At 38.6% G+C, this 17,213-nt stretch overlaps 1 protein-coding gene across 3 annotated transcripts; it reads right to left on the bottom strand.

Annotated features, from left to right (window-relative positions):
- Positions 1 to 301: 301 nt before the first annotated feature.
- tfg.S (trafficking from ER to golgi regulator S homeolog) lies at positions 302 to 17,038 on the bottom strand. Of its 3 annotated transcripts, none has more exons than XM_018248057.2 (8): positions 16,881 to 17,038; positions 13,909 to 14,118; positions 8,834 to 8,917; positions 3,954 to 4,100; positions 3,709 to 3,876; positions 3,199 to 3,324; positions 1,679 to 1,792; positions 302 to 1,111 (listed from the first exon to the last, which is right to left on the bottom strand). In XM_018248057.2, the coding sequence occupies exons 2-8, from the start codon at positions 14,090 to 14,092 to the stop codon at positions 714 to 716; spliced, it is 1,221 nt and encodes a 406-aa protein (XP_018103546.1). In that variant the 5' UTR covers positions 14,093 to 14,118; positions 16,881 to 17,038; the 3' UTR covers positions 302 to 713.
- Positions 17,039 to 17,213: the final 175 nt, after the last annotated feature.

The raw sequence follows: 17,213 nt of genomic DNA on the forward strand, positions 1-17,213 counted from the left end.
ACATTATACCCTCCCACTAAAAAGCCACCTGGTCTTTATTTTGTTTATCCTCAGTAATAGTAAAATTGGCTTACGCCCACCCATACAAGCTCTTCAGAGATTGGAGCAGGCCTGAACTGGCCAATGACAAGAGGGCTGGTGTAAGATGTGGAGATTCAGCAGGTGAAACAGCAATGTTTAACACTTCAGATATAAGCAAAAGTCAAACAACAAGAAAATTCTTATGAAGAACATATACATGAATACATATACACATTTCCACTGGAAACATTCTTAAGGCAGTGAAAATAAAAGGAAAGGACATGTTCTAATTATTTTATTAGCTTTTAATGTGTTAGAATTTGTACAGAATACCTAGTTTAAACTTTAGGACAGATCTAATTTAACACATCAGATCATTAAAAACAAGTCAAATAATTGGGTTTGCCATTTGCATCGTTTCAGAGTTTTGACAAGGCCAGCTAGTGTCAAACACATTTTTGTCTTTGAATTTCTACAAGAGAGCAGGTACAATCAAAAGCAGAAAATCTTTTGGTCTCTACTTAAATTAAATGACACAAAACATTTAGTGAAAAGCAACAGTGTGCTGAGAAGCAGACCAAGCTTTTCCTCGGATGTTGGAAATATCAGTACAATTTTAAGCATTGGAGTCTATTGGGATGGATATAGACCTAGCAGCCGTTGCCTTGGCAGTAATAGGGTGTCAATGACATTTATCGGTAACCAGGTCCTGGCTGAGCATATCCCTGACCAAATGGTAGACGATTGCGAGCATATGGATTAGGAACACTTGGGGGTGGGGTGACAGTACTTCCAGGGGATTGGGTAAATGCTGGCCTAGGCTGATAGGCACCTGGTTGGTTTGGAGCCACACCAGGTTGGGAAACTGGAGGCGGATTGTAGTTTGCAGGTTGAGAGGCTTGTGTAGTGTAAGTCTGTGGAGGGTATCCTCCAGCCTGGTACTGCTGAGGCTGAGGGGGTTGTGAAACCATTTGCTGCTGCTGCTGCTGCTGCTGCTGTTGCCCTGTGAACCCTTGAGCAGGAGGCTGTGCTGCTTGCTGATTGTAAGCTGGATACTGAGCTTGTTGTGGAGTAGTTTGCTGACTGTAACCTGACAAAAAAAACCCAATCAAAATAAAAAAAACAAAGAAATAAAAAAGTTTCAAGCTTGATTTCTAGAAAGGTTCACATTATTTGTTGAACCTGAAGCTCTTTGTCAGCAGCAACCTTGATGCAGTCAGAAAAATGAACAACATGAAAATCAAATAAAATATTTTCAAAATAAATAAGAAAAATTAAAATATTTAAATAAATGCTTAGTCGTGTCCTGTGTTTTGTCTTTAAGGGAGGGCAGACAACCAGCATATACTAGATAGCAGATTTTTATACTATCTATCATGTTTTATCTAGCTGGTTAACTTATAGATACACCTAAACAGCTGGTAGGATTACATTTATACATCAGTTGAAAGATCAACAGTTACACAGTTGAAAGATTTTGTTACTATGGCCAATAGGAGGCAAAAAAAAATCAATTTCAGCTAACAGTTGTCTCTGGGGGGCCATACAGCAAATCTAATGTCTTGGAAGAGAGTGTGATTAGCCTGGTTCCTCCTTCAGTTGCTCAAAGGTGTTTAAACATCCAAGGTTAGGCTGTTCTATTAAACCTGTTTCTTACCAGAATACTGCATGCCATAGGGTTGCTGAGGTTGGGCAGGAGCTTGGGGTTGACCTTGAGGCGCTGGATAACCAGCAGGCTGCTGTGGCTGTGGATATTGTTGATATATCTGGCCTACAAGAAAAATGAAAAAAGTTTTTATATTTAGCTATGAAGGTATAGGAATTGTAAAACGGGTGCCTTTTTAAGATAAAAAACATATGCATGCAGTCATAGTTTTGCAGTATAGGTTTTGTATCAAGCAAGTGAATGGATTTGGCCAGCACTGCATCAAAAGTAAAACAAACTATGAAATAAAATACAATAAACCAATGTTTTAGAAATCTCATTGAAGACTAAAGTGTAGTTTAAAAAAAGAATTTAACCTTAAGATTAAGTGTTCGTGGGATTAAATTATTACTAATGAATTTCCAGCCTTAGTAGCTGCAAATATCTAATAAAACCTTCACCAGAAACCTGTAGTCTAATTACTTAAAATCACACCCAATCTGCAGAGGCAAAAAACATTTTTACCTGCTCGGGCAACACCCTGATAAAATCCTCAACTAACTAACCCCCAACCTGACCTGCAACCCACCATAAAGGCGGAAGTGTTGTCATAGGCTGGAGGTGAAATCATCTGAGGGCAGCAGAAGGTGAAAGGAGTAAAACCGATTCAGGCTCCCTTTACAGCTCAAAAACCACTGCATCAGAATTGAATCAATAGCCCTGTAGCATGAGCTTATATGACAAGCAAACCTCCTTTTCTGCTTGACAAAACCTAGGCTAAACTTTTCCACAGCTGCTCAGAGCACACCAAGCATGTGCGTGTCACAGATACTGCTAACAATATCCAAGATGGAGAGTTCCTGTGACAACTTTGAAGGACAGTATTAATACTGTTAAAGAGACACAAACTTTAGGCTGGTGCAACAAGTAGTTGGCTTTTCTATCCATACTCTTTTTTAGTGTTTAGTTCGCATTTAAACTCTTCAAGGGAAAAAAAAGCTGCAGACAATGCAGCAAATAAAAAAATACTAAACAAAAAACAACAAATAGAAAACAGTAAAAAAAAAAAAAAAATAGGTTGAACCTTGAACAGGACTGTTATGTTTTGTACATTCGCAATCTATTTCTATTTGAGGTAAGATATTTTATACCTCGACTCCATGAAAGATTGATAAAAAAAACAAAAACATCTTTATTTTAGGATTTGATTCAAATTAAAAGGAAAACCAAGTGTACATTTACTTTTGAATTACGTTCTCTTCTCAGACCAGGAAACAAAGCATCTGAATAGACATAGAACTTTCTTGGGAATATATTTTTCATTGGTAATTTGTGTTTACCATCTATAAATACAGTTCCCCTGCTTAAATGGCTCTATTCTGGCCAGCACATTCAATTATAAACACATGTCTTTGTAGAAAGTCTTTCTAACACCCAGTATAGTAGAGAAAATATAAGCACAAGTTTCCATGGAAAATAGACAATGAATGTGTTAGTATTACTGTAGACAGCATTCTAACCTTCAATCTGACCTGCTTGCTGCTGTGCTCCTGGGTATGATGGCTGCTGAGACTGAGTCCCTGGTGGATGTGCAGAAGAGGAAGAAGCAATGCTATCTGGTGTGCTGGAACGTTCCTCTACTGGTGCGCTAGGAGGTCCTAGGAGAGAATATAGAGCACAAAGCAAAAGAATAAAAATTCTGCAAGCACCACAGCTAAAGCTCTTGATGAAATGAATGTTAACATGGACTAGCCACTAAATAATAACTATGCCTCTCTATCCCTGCATGTGGCTAGCAATACTTTTTCATACTTTAATCATTTTAGTGATTAATGATCAAATATTTAAAAAATCTAAGTTTTAGTGATTAACAGGAATTCTACCAAGGATTCATTTTGTTATGGCCCAGACAGGACACTACAGGCATCTTTCTATGGCATCATAATTTTAGTAAAATCTTCTTAACATGAGTTGTACTAAATATGTTAGCTGTCTGTGACAAAGTTGTCAGGCACCACCCTACAGACCGCTAATTAATGTACCAGTGACTTGTTCTTCAGAGAGTCCAAATGCAGACATGACATTTTTGTTGATTTCATCAGGGTTCTTCAGTGGATCAAAAGCAGACATACTGGCAGCCATAACTTGGGTAGATGGTTTCACAGAAGAATCTGGAGCAGGTGGTTTCTCTTCTCTGCCATCCAAAGCTTCTGTTTAAGAGCAGATAAAAAAAATTTACATCTTGGAGTCACAGATTACAGCAAAATCTGAAAATTGTAAAAATTACCATTGTCAGGAAGGCTGGACGGTATTCCAGGTTCTGCAGGTGGTTCCAGGCAGTCCAGCAAACTATTGACTTTGTTACGTAGTTCTATTAACTCCCGACGGAGATACTTTACTTGACTAGATTCCAGTGGTCTTGGCTGTCCATTTACTACAAAGAAAAAGAAACAAGTTAATTATTTAGACTTCCTTTTGGCACATTTATTAGCGATACAAATTAAAATGAACTTTTCAACTTCATGATTTATTATTGTTAAATTATAGAGCAATAGATCATACATATGTGAGGAATGCGTGCTTATAAACATAGGGGAGAAAAACAATTGCTTAGGGCAGTGCTGTCCAACTGCTGCGGTACAGAGGGCTGGAACATTTCAGGCCTAGGTAGTGGAGAGCTGATAATGGAAGCCAGTGTTGACCACTCCCTGTTTTAAACCACACCCATTTAACCACACCCATGTTACCACAAGAACTTTTAAGACAATGTCCATTTAAATGGTGGTGCACACCAAAAAAAACAAATGGTTGGTACTCATTATCACTCATATGTGAAAAATTTAAGTCATATTAAAACATAACATATTAAATTCATATGCCTCCTCCCCTGTGGATAACAAAGGTCAGGTAGAGTAAGAAGGAAGGCAGAGTATGGCACAAAAGGGCAGGCAGAGTATGGCACACACAGGGAGCATAGGGCAGGCAGAGTATGGCACACACAGGGAGCATAGGGCAGGCAGAGTATGGCACAAACAGGGAGCATAGGGAAGGCAGAGTATGGCACACACAAGGAACATAGTGCAGGTAGAGTATGGCACACATAGGGAGCATAGGGTAGCCAGAGTAGGAGACAGGGAAACCAGAACCACTCTTAGATGAACAGTTCATACTGTGCTACAGACAAAATGCTGGTGACCCTACAGCAGTTTGTATAAGGTGAACAATGTGGATACTTTCAGTCTGGGTCTCAGGTGTGAATAATAGAGGTGTTACAGGTGTGAACAATGTAGGGGGGGAGGGATTACAGATGTGAACAATGCAGGAGTTTACGGACTGAATTCGAGGTTTACACAATGCAGGGGACAATTAATCTCCGTACTAATATATTTTAACGTGTATACAAGGTAAGGAGACACAGCAGCCAGACTTTGCAGACTTGCATCATCTCAAAATTTTGTTTGTGCACCAGAATGGGGGACCTGATGTCCATCCCCATGCCCTGGCTACACAATTAAATGGTAAAGAGAGATGGGGGATGTGTGGAGAGCAGTGACATCTAGGAGGTGCAGAATGAAAAGTGAAAGTAATTTACAACAGCTATAAATGCTTTAATAAAAAAAAGAATTTGGATTCCATGTTTAATTTGAAAAGGACTTTTTTTAGGTCTAGATGACAGGTCTGCATTAATTTCAGGAAAGCCATTACACTATGGATTATAAGTGAGCAATTTGTGTGCATTAAAATCAACTTCTTATCACATTATGCAATTTTAAATACTCTACTTTAATTAAAAAAAAAAAAAGTCTTTTGGACCAAACAGTGGCGTAGAAGATAAGTCAATATTAACTAGAAACACCTCCCTGACTGACAGAGCCAGCAACATTTGGATGACAGTCTATAGTATGAAGGAGTCCAACAAGTGGTAGTACTAAAGAATACAGTAGAGGCATATTACAGAAATGTGGCTTGACTAACTGGTCACTCAGCAAAAGTAGTTACAAACATTCCTCATACTTCTTTACCTGAATACCTAATACATTCTGGTGGTAAGAAAGCATTTAATATGTCTGTATCATATATGTCTTGCTGCAACACCCATCAGCTGCTTCTGAACTTATGGAGCATCAGTCACACCATTGCCCACTTATAATGTCTCCAGCCACAGAAGGTTGTTTTATTATAATGCAGATAATATCTCTATAGTACTAGCTCTCACATGCCAAACAAAGCTATTATCCTGCTTACAGCATGTGGGCAAGTAAGAAAAGGTCAGAAAAGAAAACATTTAAAGACAAATGACTTACAAGATAAATTCAAAAACTGCCAGGTAGCACAGTATATCTCTCTGTGAGCTACTGGGCTGGTAGTTTCCGTTATTTGGAAACTAGTTATCCAGAAAGCTCTGAATTATGGAAAGGTCGTCTCCCATAGACTCCATTATAATCAAATCCAATTTTTCAATATTATTTTCTTTTTCTTTGTAATAATAAAACTATACATTCTACTTGAATGTAACTAAGATATAATTAATCCTTATTGGAAGCAGAACCAGCCTATTAGTTTTATTTAATGTTTACAGGATTTTCTGGTAGACAGGGTATGAAGATCCAAACTACGGAAAGATCCCTTATCTGGAAAACCCCAGGTCCCAAGCATTCTGGATAACAGGTCCCATACATGTACAATGGTTAATTATACAAGCATGCATTTTCTCCAATAAGATGCCTCACATTATGATTACTGTACTGCTTGTAAAGACTGTGCTAGGAACTGCTTTATTCCAGCCCTGCACAGCTTCCTAGATTACCCAGTTACTTGCAGTCTATTGCATCTTTGGTCTGACATGGACTCAATACTCATCTATTAGGGAGAGGTTTTCACTGGACATTCAGCTTATAATTAAGCACTGGACCAACAGCCATTAGGGAGCTATCGGTCCCATTTAGCAGTTTAAATCGGATATCTTTAAACAACTTAATGTGAAGAATTAAAATGAAAGCGCTCAGAAGCCCAAGTTTCCTTACACCTTTGTTTTTGCCTACATCATTTTTAAACATTATCGCAGTTGTACAACTTTTATTTATTGTATGCAAAGAAATGCATATTTGCACTGTTGGCAGGCAACTAACTCAGATCCTTTTAAAAACCGATAATAGTCCAAAAGCTCCATTGTAAATATCTCACTCATGATTCTACAGTGTGATTTGATGGAAGCTGTAACTCCAGTGCCATCTAGTTTCAGGAGCTGGAAAAACACTAGAATAGCCATAACTCTCAGAAACAAAGAATGTGACAAAGAACCAGCTGGTTTATCTAGTCTGCCCAACAAATGCTTCAATTTGGTTCTAGATAATTAAAATCACATTACGTTTTTTCCATGTGTTTGAGTTCTTTAAATGAATTAGAGGCCACCACATCTGCAGGATTTATCACCATTTCTGTAAAGCGTTTCCTTATGGGCACCGATTTGACCTACTGTGGAAGGATGCTCGAGCCTGCACTTTGTGGGGATGTGCATATTTGGAGTGCTACTATTGTTTCCCCCAAAGTGCCTACTCCAGATGTAAGCGGTCATGATAGGGCATAGGCAGATAGGGGGACACCTGCTTAGTGTGAACAATATCTAGGTCAGTGGTCCCCAACCACTGGCTTGTGAGCAACATGTTGCTCTCCAACCCCTTTATTGTTACTCCAATTGGTCTTAAAGTAAGTGCTCATTTTTAAACTCCTAGCTTATAGACAAATTTAAGATGCATAAATACGAAACTTTACTTCCAAACAAAGCCTTCTGCAGGCTGGGAGTCCATAGGGGCTACTAAATAGGCAATGACAACAGTTATTTGGCAATTTGGAGGAGCTTTACTCATGCTTCTGTGGCTCCCCAACACTTTTTACATTTGAATGTGGCTCACAGGTATAAAAGGTTGGGGACCCAATCTAGGTCATGCACATATTGAGTAAGCACCTGGGCGTAAGAACTTGCATGTGTGAGAACCACCAAGGCTTCCTCACTGATAGCTGGCACTTCTCAATATGAGGGATTGGGGGGGGGGGGCAGATTTGAAGTAGCACTATAGTTTTCTTCTACCAGAATGCAGGCCCTGCCACCCTGCAAATAACCTAGGTGAATCAAATTATAAGCAATTAGGGTATTTTCCCATAAAGGTGCCAACCCTAGCAATGAGTGTACTTAAGTTATCCATCTTTGAACTACATGTTGTGCCCCTGTAATTCTAGCTATCTTCTGCTCCCAGAAAAAAATCATCCCTCCTGAAGCCTGGGAATACCAGGTCAGAATGATGTTAAAGCTGCAGATCAGAGTAAATCAATGTGCCAGTCAAGACTACTAGAGGGCTCTTACTTGTATAGTAAACCTAATTAAGTGGCATTGGTTTGTGATAGCACACCCTGCAAGCAAACTAAGGTAGCCTCTGCAAGCACCTCCATAGACTGGTAACATAGGAGGGGAACTTGAGAAACACTTATTTCTGCCATGCATCTGCTGAAGGAAAATACCACCTTAGTCACAGTTCACGTTTCACTGCAGCATAGTCACTACAGAAGATCAGTTTCTTCTTTTAACAGCCGGTGGCTCCACTACTTACATTGGTGCAAAAGAACTCCAGTGAAGTTAGAAATAGTGACCAAGTAGTAATTATTTATGGTTATTTCACTGCATAGAAAATAAAAGACTCAATGCAAATATGTGTAAATGTTCAGAGGTAGAGTTAGTAAGTTAGCCAAAAGCTTGGAAGTGTCTGCATGCCTTTAATAATATGCCCAGTAAGTTTTTGTTACTTCCACACTGCTATTAAGAGACTAATGTATGCCCAGTGCATCTCTGTGGAAACTTCACCTATTTTCAGTTTGCAAATGTTAACTTCCATCTTCACAGTTATCCCATGGACTGATTTATTAGATTGAAAGCTCTTGCAAACAGGGCAATCTGATCCTATTTTTATTCTGTTACCCTTGTTTGTTATTTTAAGATCTGTTCAGTTATAAATGATTATAAAGTGCTGTATAACTTGCTGCCACTTTATAAATAAATGATGATGGATGAACTCAGTATTTAAAAAGAGACATCTGTTTCAGCCTATATGAATAATGGCCTTTAACGGCCCATGCCACTTCTTTAATAAACAATGAGCAAAAGCAAATACTTACCAAAAAGGGTGAGCTTCAATATTCTGCTGCATTGTATGGCAAACGACAAATCAGAACTATCAAATATTGTTATAAGATCTCCATCTGAAAACAAATAAAAACACAAAGTAAGCACTGAGGTCAAAATTGCTAGGGCAATTGGGAGAGTATCAAGTAGAGAAAAATATATTTTATTGCTTTGAAGAACCTTTTGGTATATTGTATTAGATTGCTTGATTTTATAACTCTTTAAATAAATTGCGGATGGATTGCATGGTTTAACACTCATCTGAATACAACCTGAAGGTGGGATTTTTTTTCCTGCTCACATAACGTGTGCATATGCAGAATATCTGTGCTACTAGCTCCACCATGTGGAGATGCCTATTATATTTTGTTTTGCAGGATACAAACATCCCAGCTGCATGATGATGTGGCAAGCCATTAAATGTGTTGGCAAGCCCAATCAATATGTAGAAATTGTTTAAACACAGAAAAAGCCCTAACATCTTATTCTGAAACATAGAAGCTGGAAGAACACTGTGTTCTAGTGGCACTGTTGTAAAATGATGCATAGAATGTGTTATTCTGTATAAAAAAGTAAACATGAATTTAGAAGAAGTTGGTAAACAGACAATTAGGAACATTTTGGTTTGCTTTTTTTTTTTAAAGTGTGTTAACATATGCAATATGTATTATTATGTTTGCTATCAGAAGGATTATGAAGTATTGGAGAGAAAATAGCCTCTTCACTTACAGAATTCAGCTTTTAAAACTACAAGTATTCTGGATTAAAGTATGACCGGAATTGTATCACAGCACTAGTGCTATATCCATACCAGTTCCTTGTAAATCAAGTTCCTCAAGTACTTGACCCTTATGACTTAAGTGGTGACAGGAAAAAAGCCTTTCTTGCCAGTCCAAGTTATAACACTGTAAATTAGTGTGTGAATGTTGTAACACTGTAAGTGTGTGTGTGTGTGTGTGTGAGAATGTTGTAACACTGTAAGTGTGTGTGTGTGTGTGTGTGAGAATGTTGTAACACTGTAAGTGTGTGTGTGTGAGAATGTTGTAACACTGTAAGTGTGTGTGTGTGAGAATGTTGTAACACTGTAAGTGTGTGTGTGTGAGAATGTTGTAACAGTGTGTGTGTGTGTGTGTGTGTGTGAGAATGTTGTAACAGTGTGTGTGTGTGTGTGTGTGTGTGTGTGTGTGTGTGTGTGTGTGTGTGTGTGTGTGTGTGTGTGTGTGTGTGTGTGTGTGTGTGTGTGTGTGTGTGTGTGTGTGAGAGATTAAGGTGGGAAATTTTTTTGATTTTCATGCATTACAGGCCATGACCATTGCAACAAAAAATTCAAAAGAACTGAATGCAATCTCTGAAAAAGTTAGAATTGCAAGCTGGCCATACAAGGCCCGATAAAACCCTTTTTCAACTGGCCCATTTATAGCAAGATGTCAGTTTCTTGGCTCTTGTATGGCCTCCATTCCACAGCCTACTTGGCAGAAATGTGAGCAAAAATGGTTGAGTAACTTTAAAAACCCCATTGGGTGAGGATCACAACAGAAACTTGATTAGTGGATGTATTTGTGTATGGGAAATTGAACAGTAAAGAATAAAATAAACTGATCTTGCACACTAAGATACAAAAAAAAAATAGAGGTGGTAGAACAGATTTTATTCCTGACTTCGATTTCATTGGTGTAAAATTTGTTTGGTAAAAGTCCAATGGTCAGGCAATGTGGTTAGAGATATTGGGGAGATCAGCATACAAAAGTATACAATAATTTTCAGAAAAAATATTAAGGGAGAAATACAGTTATCAAATGCTATTTTCCCTATAAAGTTCCTAATTATAGGGGAAAACTTAGAAAGAAGCAATTGATATCAACATTTCCTGTTGAAGTTCAAAGAGGACAATTCACAAACAGTGGGGGGGGGGGGGGTACAAGACAAAAGTTAGGTACCCCTCAGTGATTGTATTCACTTACCCAATACCCCTGACCCCAGAAAACTGTACTCGTCTGTGGTTCTTCTAAGCAAGCAAAAGAAATCTAATGGCACACAGAACTGCTACAAGCAAGGCAAACTTTGCACATTTAATGCGAAAGTGTTTCCGCACTAAACGTGAAAGGTTTACTTTGTTTGTAGCAGTTTTGTGCCACTGGATTTTTTTTTTTTTCACTATGTGATTTCAGGTTGCCAAACTACTTGTAATTAGGCAAGGGTGTAAGTGAGCTTTTGGTAGCATTCCTTTTCTTCCACTTCTTTGCTATCCTGAGGCCAATACATGTGCAATAGAGTGGAAAAGCTGCCTTTTTGTTAAAGGGATACTGTCATGGGAAAATTTTTTTTTCTAAATTAATCAATTAATAGTGCTGCTCCAGCAGAATTCTGCACTGAAATCCATTTCTTAAAGAGCAAACAGATTTTTTTTATATTCAATTTTGAAATCTGACATGGCGCTAGACATATTGTCAATTTCCCAGCTGCCCCAAGTCATGTGACTTGTGCTCTGATAAACTTTCAATTACTCTTTACTGCAAGTTGGAGTGATATCGACTCCTCCCTCTCCCCCCCCAGCATCCTAACAAAAGAACAATGGAAAGGTAACCAAATAGCAGCTCCCTAACACAAGATAACAGCTGCCTGGTAGATCTAAGAACAACACTCAATAGTAAAAACCCATGTCTCACTGAGACACATTCAGTTACATTGAAAAGGACAAATAGCAGCCTGCCAGAAAGCATTTCTCTCCTTAAGTGCAGGCACAAGTCACATGATAAGGGGCAGCTGGGAAATTAACAAAATATCTAGCCCCATGTCAGATTTCAAAATTGAATATAAAAAAAATCTGTTTGCTCTTTTGAGAAAAGGATTTCAGTGCAGAATTCTGCTGGAGTTTTCTGATGCGTTTTGAAAAAAAATACATGTTTTCCGATGACAGGATCCCTTTAAGTCAACTACAAGAGGTCCTCTGCACTCAACCCATTATCAATATATTTAAGACAGAGACATTTTGTGCATACTGCTACTAAAAAATGCCTTACCCTTTAAACAACACAGGGATTGTTTGTCCATATATTGCAATATATTTAAGCTGGCCAACTATGTCAAAGTCATCCCATATCTGGCCAGTCCTACACTTAAAGGGGTTGTTCACCTTCAATGTACAAATCTTATGAAACCACTAACAATGCTCTCAATGTGTTAGAAAAAACATTTTCCATAACAAAAAGTAAAAATGCCATTGTAAAAGCTAATTTCTATACCTATTAACTCAGTCCTTCTCCTGTCTCTCTGACAAACAATCCCTGTGTTGTTTAAAGGGTAAGGCATTTTTTAGTAGCAGTATGCACAAAATGTCTCTGTCTTAAATATATTGATAATGGGTTGAGTGCAGAGGACCTCTTGTAGTTGACTATATGTATTTTGTGGTCACACCCTCATTGCACCCCCGCCTAATGGTTTTTAAAAAATAGTGGTGAGCACAACTTTCCCTTGTTTGTTATAGGATCCCTTTAAGGTTTGGCTTTCTATCTGTACTGCATATGAGCATTCACTCAGGTGCGCACAGAAGTAGTGTAGAGAGAAGGCACAGGTACAGGATTGGTGCAGGTTCTACAAGGGAAACATTTTGCAGGTTAGAGTCAAGTGCGGGTTAAGATTTTGTGGGTTGAGTTTTTCCTGACCCGCACATCACTACTCCATTGTGCTCAGGGAAAAGAACCCAAGACCAGTGCAGTATTCCACTAACAGGAGCACAGGGCATCAGTTAAGTGAATACAATCACTGTGAGGTGCCTAACTCCAACCCCCCGAATGATTGTTGATGTGATAGTTCATGTTCCTTCTCCTTTAATGTTTAAACCAAAGCAAAACTTTTGTAACAAAAAGGTTCTGATTTTTTTTAACCAGTTTATCAAGGGTAACTTTTTTCAAATTGGCAACTATATACTCATATTGCATAATTTTTCATCCTGACTCCCATAAGGGCACAGGCACATGGGACATTTGGCTGCCCAAACTTGATCTCCCACAGTGCAGGGGTAACCAATCATCTGAAGTTCCCTTCCTACTGGTATTAATGGAAATTGCCAGTGGGAAAACATATGCATCATATATTAGCTCGAAGTTACCTTGCAAGGCAATTTCGTGCTACGATGCGAAACAGAGCCAATGCATGTGTTTTCCCATCGGCATGCATGTGCCCTAAGTCTTTTTGACTGTCATTATTACCCAAGAGGGGCAACACATAACACCCTAGCTATACACACAGCATAGGTTTACTGGAACCTTTACACTTTAATACGAACAAAATAACACACACTTTCTCAGGCCCCTAGATGTTCATAACTGGTCTGGTTGTACGTGTGGAAAGTAAAGTTCTGCAGAAGGCATCTTGTTGCCTTGGTTCCAGCACACTTAAGACTAAACTTAAAAGAGTTCAAAAATGTATTCATAGTTATGGCCTTTTCTTTTTTTCAAAAAAATGTTTTTTCTAAATGGAAGGATTAATAATCAAAAAAAAAGAACAACGGGACTCAATACTCCCATAAGCAGTGGCAGGACAACCCACTAGAACTGGAAGAAAGATGATTTTTAGATTACTAATGCCAGGCAAAACACCACTAAAGCTGTAGTATTTCTTGCCCATTGAGTTGCAAATGGATTCAAATATTGAACCAAGGAACTTGCTTAATGTAGGAAGAAGGAGGATATTTATTATACCCCCATTAAGCTCCAATAGCAAATGCTGAATTAAAGACTAATTTTGTTTGCTGCTGGCTCAACTTGAAATATTAGCCTTGCCTTAGAAGCTAGTGTCTCAACAGTAAAACTGACTAAATATAAAATATAGCAGCCTATGTTTTCACCTGTGTTTTTCACCTATTTTCTAAAGCAAGAAAACACTACACACTAGACATTACAGTCTTTATCATATCAACTGGAGAAAGAGTACACAGGTAAAAAAACAATGAAAAAAAACCATAACATGTATATGGGCTATAGTGGTGTTAAGCTGATGCACATACAAGATGCTGAGGAATATGCAACATAATAATATAAACCCCAAAGATCCGCAAGAAGATACCAACCTTCATCTTTGTATTTGATGGTCACCTCATCATTAGTCAGGAGCTTTCCTCTGAAAACTCTCTGCATCATCAGCACCAGCTCATCATAGGTAATGTCCTCATTGTGAATTGGAATTCTTCGGATGTCTTCTCCCAACTGAGCTTTTATAATCAATTTGCCGCTTAAGTCCAGTTGTCCATTCATTGTGGGCTCTGTGGTGATTTAGGCAGCTTGAATTAAAATGCAAAAATATAAACTAAATGACATAAATTAAAAATACTTTAATAGGTGAACTGCATCTGCACTCCAGAATGAGACATCACTTGGCAACTATTTATCTTTAACAGACTATTAGAAACAGATAGAAGTGATCAAGTTTGATGTATGTTTGTGTATACATTGTGTACACAGGCTTATGAAATTATTGGCTTAGGTGCCATTTAATAAATACTAGAGGATAATAAAAAATAAATTGCTCTTCATTTTGTTTTTACAAATTTGTTCACATTACGGGGTAAAGAAATGTGAAGAAAGTTGCAGCCACTGTCAAACTGCAGCCATACCCCCTAAAACCAAATCTAAGACAGTTTCTCAATGCCTAAATAGTTGCTTTATTTCTACCACCTGCTTAGGGAACTACTACTTGCCATGTCATAGTTTAATGATCCCTCCATTGTTCTGTGGCATCAGGTGTACACTGGGGTGAACAGAAGAAATAAAGGTGGTGCTACTAAATGACTCAGTGTGATTCTTAAAATTAAATATAAGCTTCATCATATGCAATAATACATCTTCTAGGCAAAAGGAGTCCCCCTATAAGACATATTGGATCTAACGGTCAATGAATATCAGACACCCAACTGTTGCATGAAGACAGAATAAAGAGAAACAGATGCTGATAAAGGGATAGTGAAAATAAACTTGATTATTTCAAAATGTGAATATTTAATTGATTATACTTAGAAAGTTTCAGTATGATAAAGCTTATATTCAATTTTTTATTTCCGCGATAGGTCCCCTTTAAGAGTAGTTTCCAAATACCTGACCATATCCCTACTGACTGCATAATATCACTCACTATATAGAGCCAGTTATTTTGTGTACCTTTGAAAGTAATCGGGCCAACTGTAGGTGACTTCCTATAATAAATGAACTCTTGGGATTTATGAACCATCCTAAAATAATTTTGAACAGAGTTCAACCGACACACAACTTTCAGTATTATCTGGACAATTTTAAACTGACTCTTTTTTTTGTATAGTTTTTGAAATGTTTTACTTGTCTGTTCTGCAGTCTTTTCTCACTATCCCATGCCTAAAAGTTAAACCAAAGAATTGAAATGTGTGTATGAAAACATAATTTAGTGGTTGGAAGCTCAAACAGAAATCACAAATCTCTAGGTCTCTAAACAAGCCACACACGAACAGATCATGTTTCCACAAAGAAGCATTAAGCAGATTTCCAGGATGCACCGTTCAAACAGGTAAACATGAAATACTGGAAAGCAAATCAAACATCTTCCAACACATTACAAAGGAGTGGCCTACTCCCAATTCTGAATCTATTATGAATAATCAATTGCCTTTAAAACTAGAGAATTTAAAAGTACAGACGCAGGCGGGATAACCTGTGCAAATTGTGGCAGATACCAAATCATTTAGACTAGGAAGTAATAAATATATAAGATGTGTGCGCGCATGCCAATTTATGTTTGTAGTTCAAACCTATTTTAACTAAATTTAGGATTTTATGATGGGTGCTTGTCAGGCAGTGGTATTCATTGTATGATAGATTTGTGGATGCTGTGACATAGAATGTGTGAAAAATGGTGGCTATAAACTGAATTGTGTTTTCACTCTTTTATGCTAAACTCTATAAAAAATAATCCAAACCCAGATCCACGCGAGTTTTGAAAGTAATTTTACTTAGACTTTATTCACGACTGGATTCATATTCCAAATGTGTCCAATTTGCAGCATGCAACTAAAGAACTGCACTTTGCATCCCCCACCAGCTGCAGAAGACTCTACGAATACATACTACAGGAACAGAATGTACATTTGATCAATCAGATAAAAACCAGATTGACAGGTCTGACTAGTAAAACAGACTGGTAAAACGTGTTTCAGCTCACAGAACGTTAAGTGTATTTGAATAAAATATATGTGCATCTATAAAATGTGCTAGAATGAACACTATAACACAACATTTGCAAATGTCCTATTTTCACTGGGAAGATACAGGTAAGGGGATACAACCCTTTTAATTGTGGGGTTACTGGAGCATGTGTCATAATGTCATTTATTACAGGTGATTGATGGCAACCCTAGCACTGTAACATTGAGTTTTCTCACAACATCAGATCGGTGATCTGTTGATCTCTGAACTTATGATGTGGCAACTGAATGTCAGTTGAAGTCGTGGTGAGCAAGGAACAGAAACACTGGGACCCAGGTCCGGACTGGCAATCTGTGGGTTCTGGAAAATGCCAGAGGGACTTCTATAAGCTCCCATTGAAAGTCAGTATTTAGTGGGCTGTTTGGGCCTCTGTGTGGACTGAGTGGGCCTCTGTGTACCTGAAATGCCAGGGCCTAATTTAATTCTCAGTCTGGACCTGCTGGGAGTGGGACCCACAATAAAAATGTGGTCTTTTCAGCCAGGGAAAGGGGCAGTAGCTATCAATTAACGAGTAACATATCAGGAGTGAATGTAACTCGCAGTTTTGGAAGCACAGGTTGTTCTTACACTAACACGGACTCCAGTCAAGCACACGCACTTCGATCTGCGTCACTTAAACTATGTTGAATGAAGACATAGGAATTGTGGCAGGTGACTACTAGGTGGAATAGAAGAAGGAGGTAAAGTAAATGAACAATAACACGTCTACGGCATCTATATTCACAGTTTAGCTCCACCACCAGCCGGCATAGCGTGAGCCACACCCCGGGCCCAGCTCACAATGATCACACTCGTTTTCAATTGGGGCTTTTACCTGACGCTGCTGCTTGCTCCCCCGTAGATGTTCCCGGCTGATAACCGACTGCTGTAAGACAAAATGCCAGCAAGGAGACAGGGTGAGGGCGGCAGTACTGATATCACTTCTCCTCCTTCCGTCTGCCAGCACCGCGACGTCACGAGCTCGGAGCAGCCAATCAGACGAAGAATTAGCGCTGCAAGCCTACGCGTTCAGCGCACAACCTGTACGTGGCAAAGAAGGAAGCGAAGTGATCATGCGCAGAAGAACTTTGTGGCACAAGCCTATACCGGTGCTTTCGGGAAGCTGTGTTTTTTTTAATCAACTTTATTAGGGCAGCATTTCCAGTCA

Source organism: Xenopus laevis, chromosome 2S (genome assembly GCF_017654675.1).
Source record: "Xenopus laevis strain J_2021 chromosome 2S, Xenopus_laevis_v10.1, whole genome shotgun sequence".
NCBI lineage: Eukaryota > Metazoa > Chordata > Amphibia > Anura > Pipidae > Xenopus > Xenopus laevis.

Coding starts and splice junctions, on each gene's coding strand:
- tfg.S (XM_018248056.2), bottom strand. CDS start 14,092: ATGAATGGACAACTGGACTTAAGCGGCAAATTGATTATAAAAGCTCAG. Junction 8,918..13,908: donor CATCAAATACAAAGATGAAG/GTTGGTATCTTC, acceptor ATTTGTTTTCAG/ATGGAGATCTTATAACAATA. Junction 3,325..3,708: donor CTCTGAAGAACAAGTCACTG/GTACATTAATTA, acceptor ATTCTCTCCTAG/GACCTCCTAGCGCACCAGTA.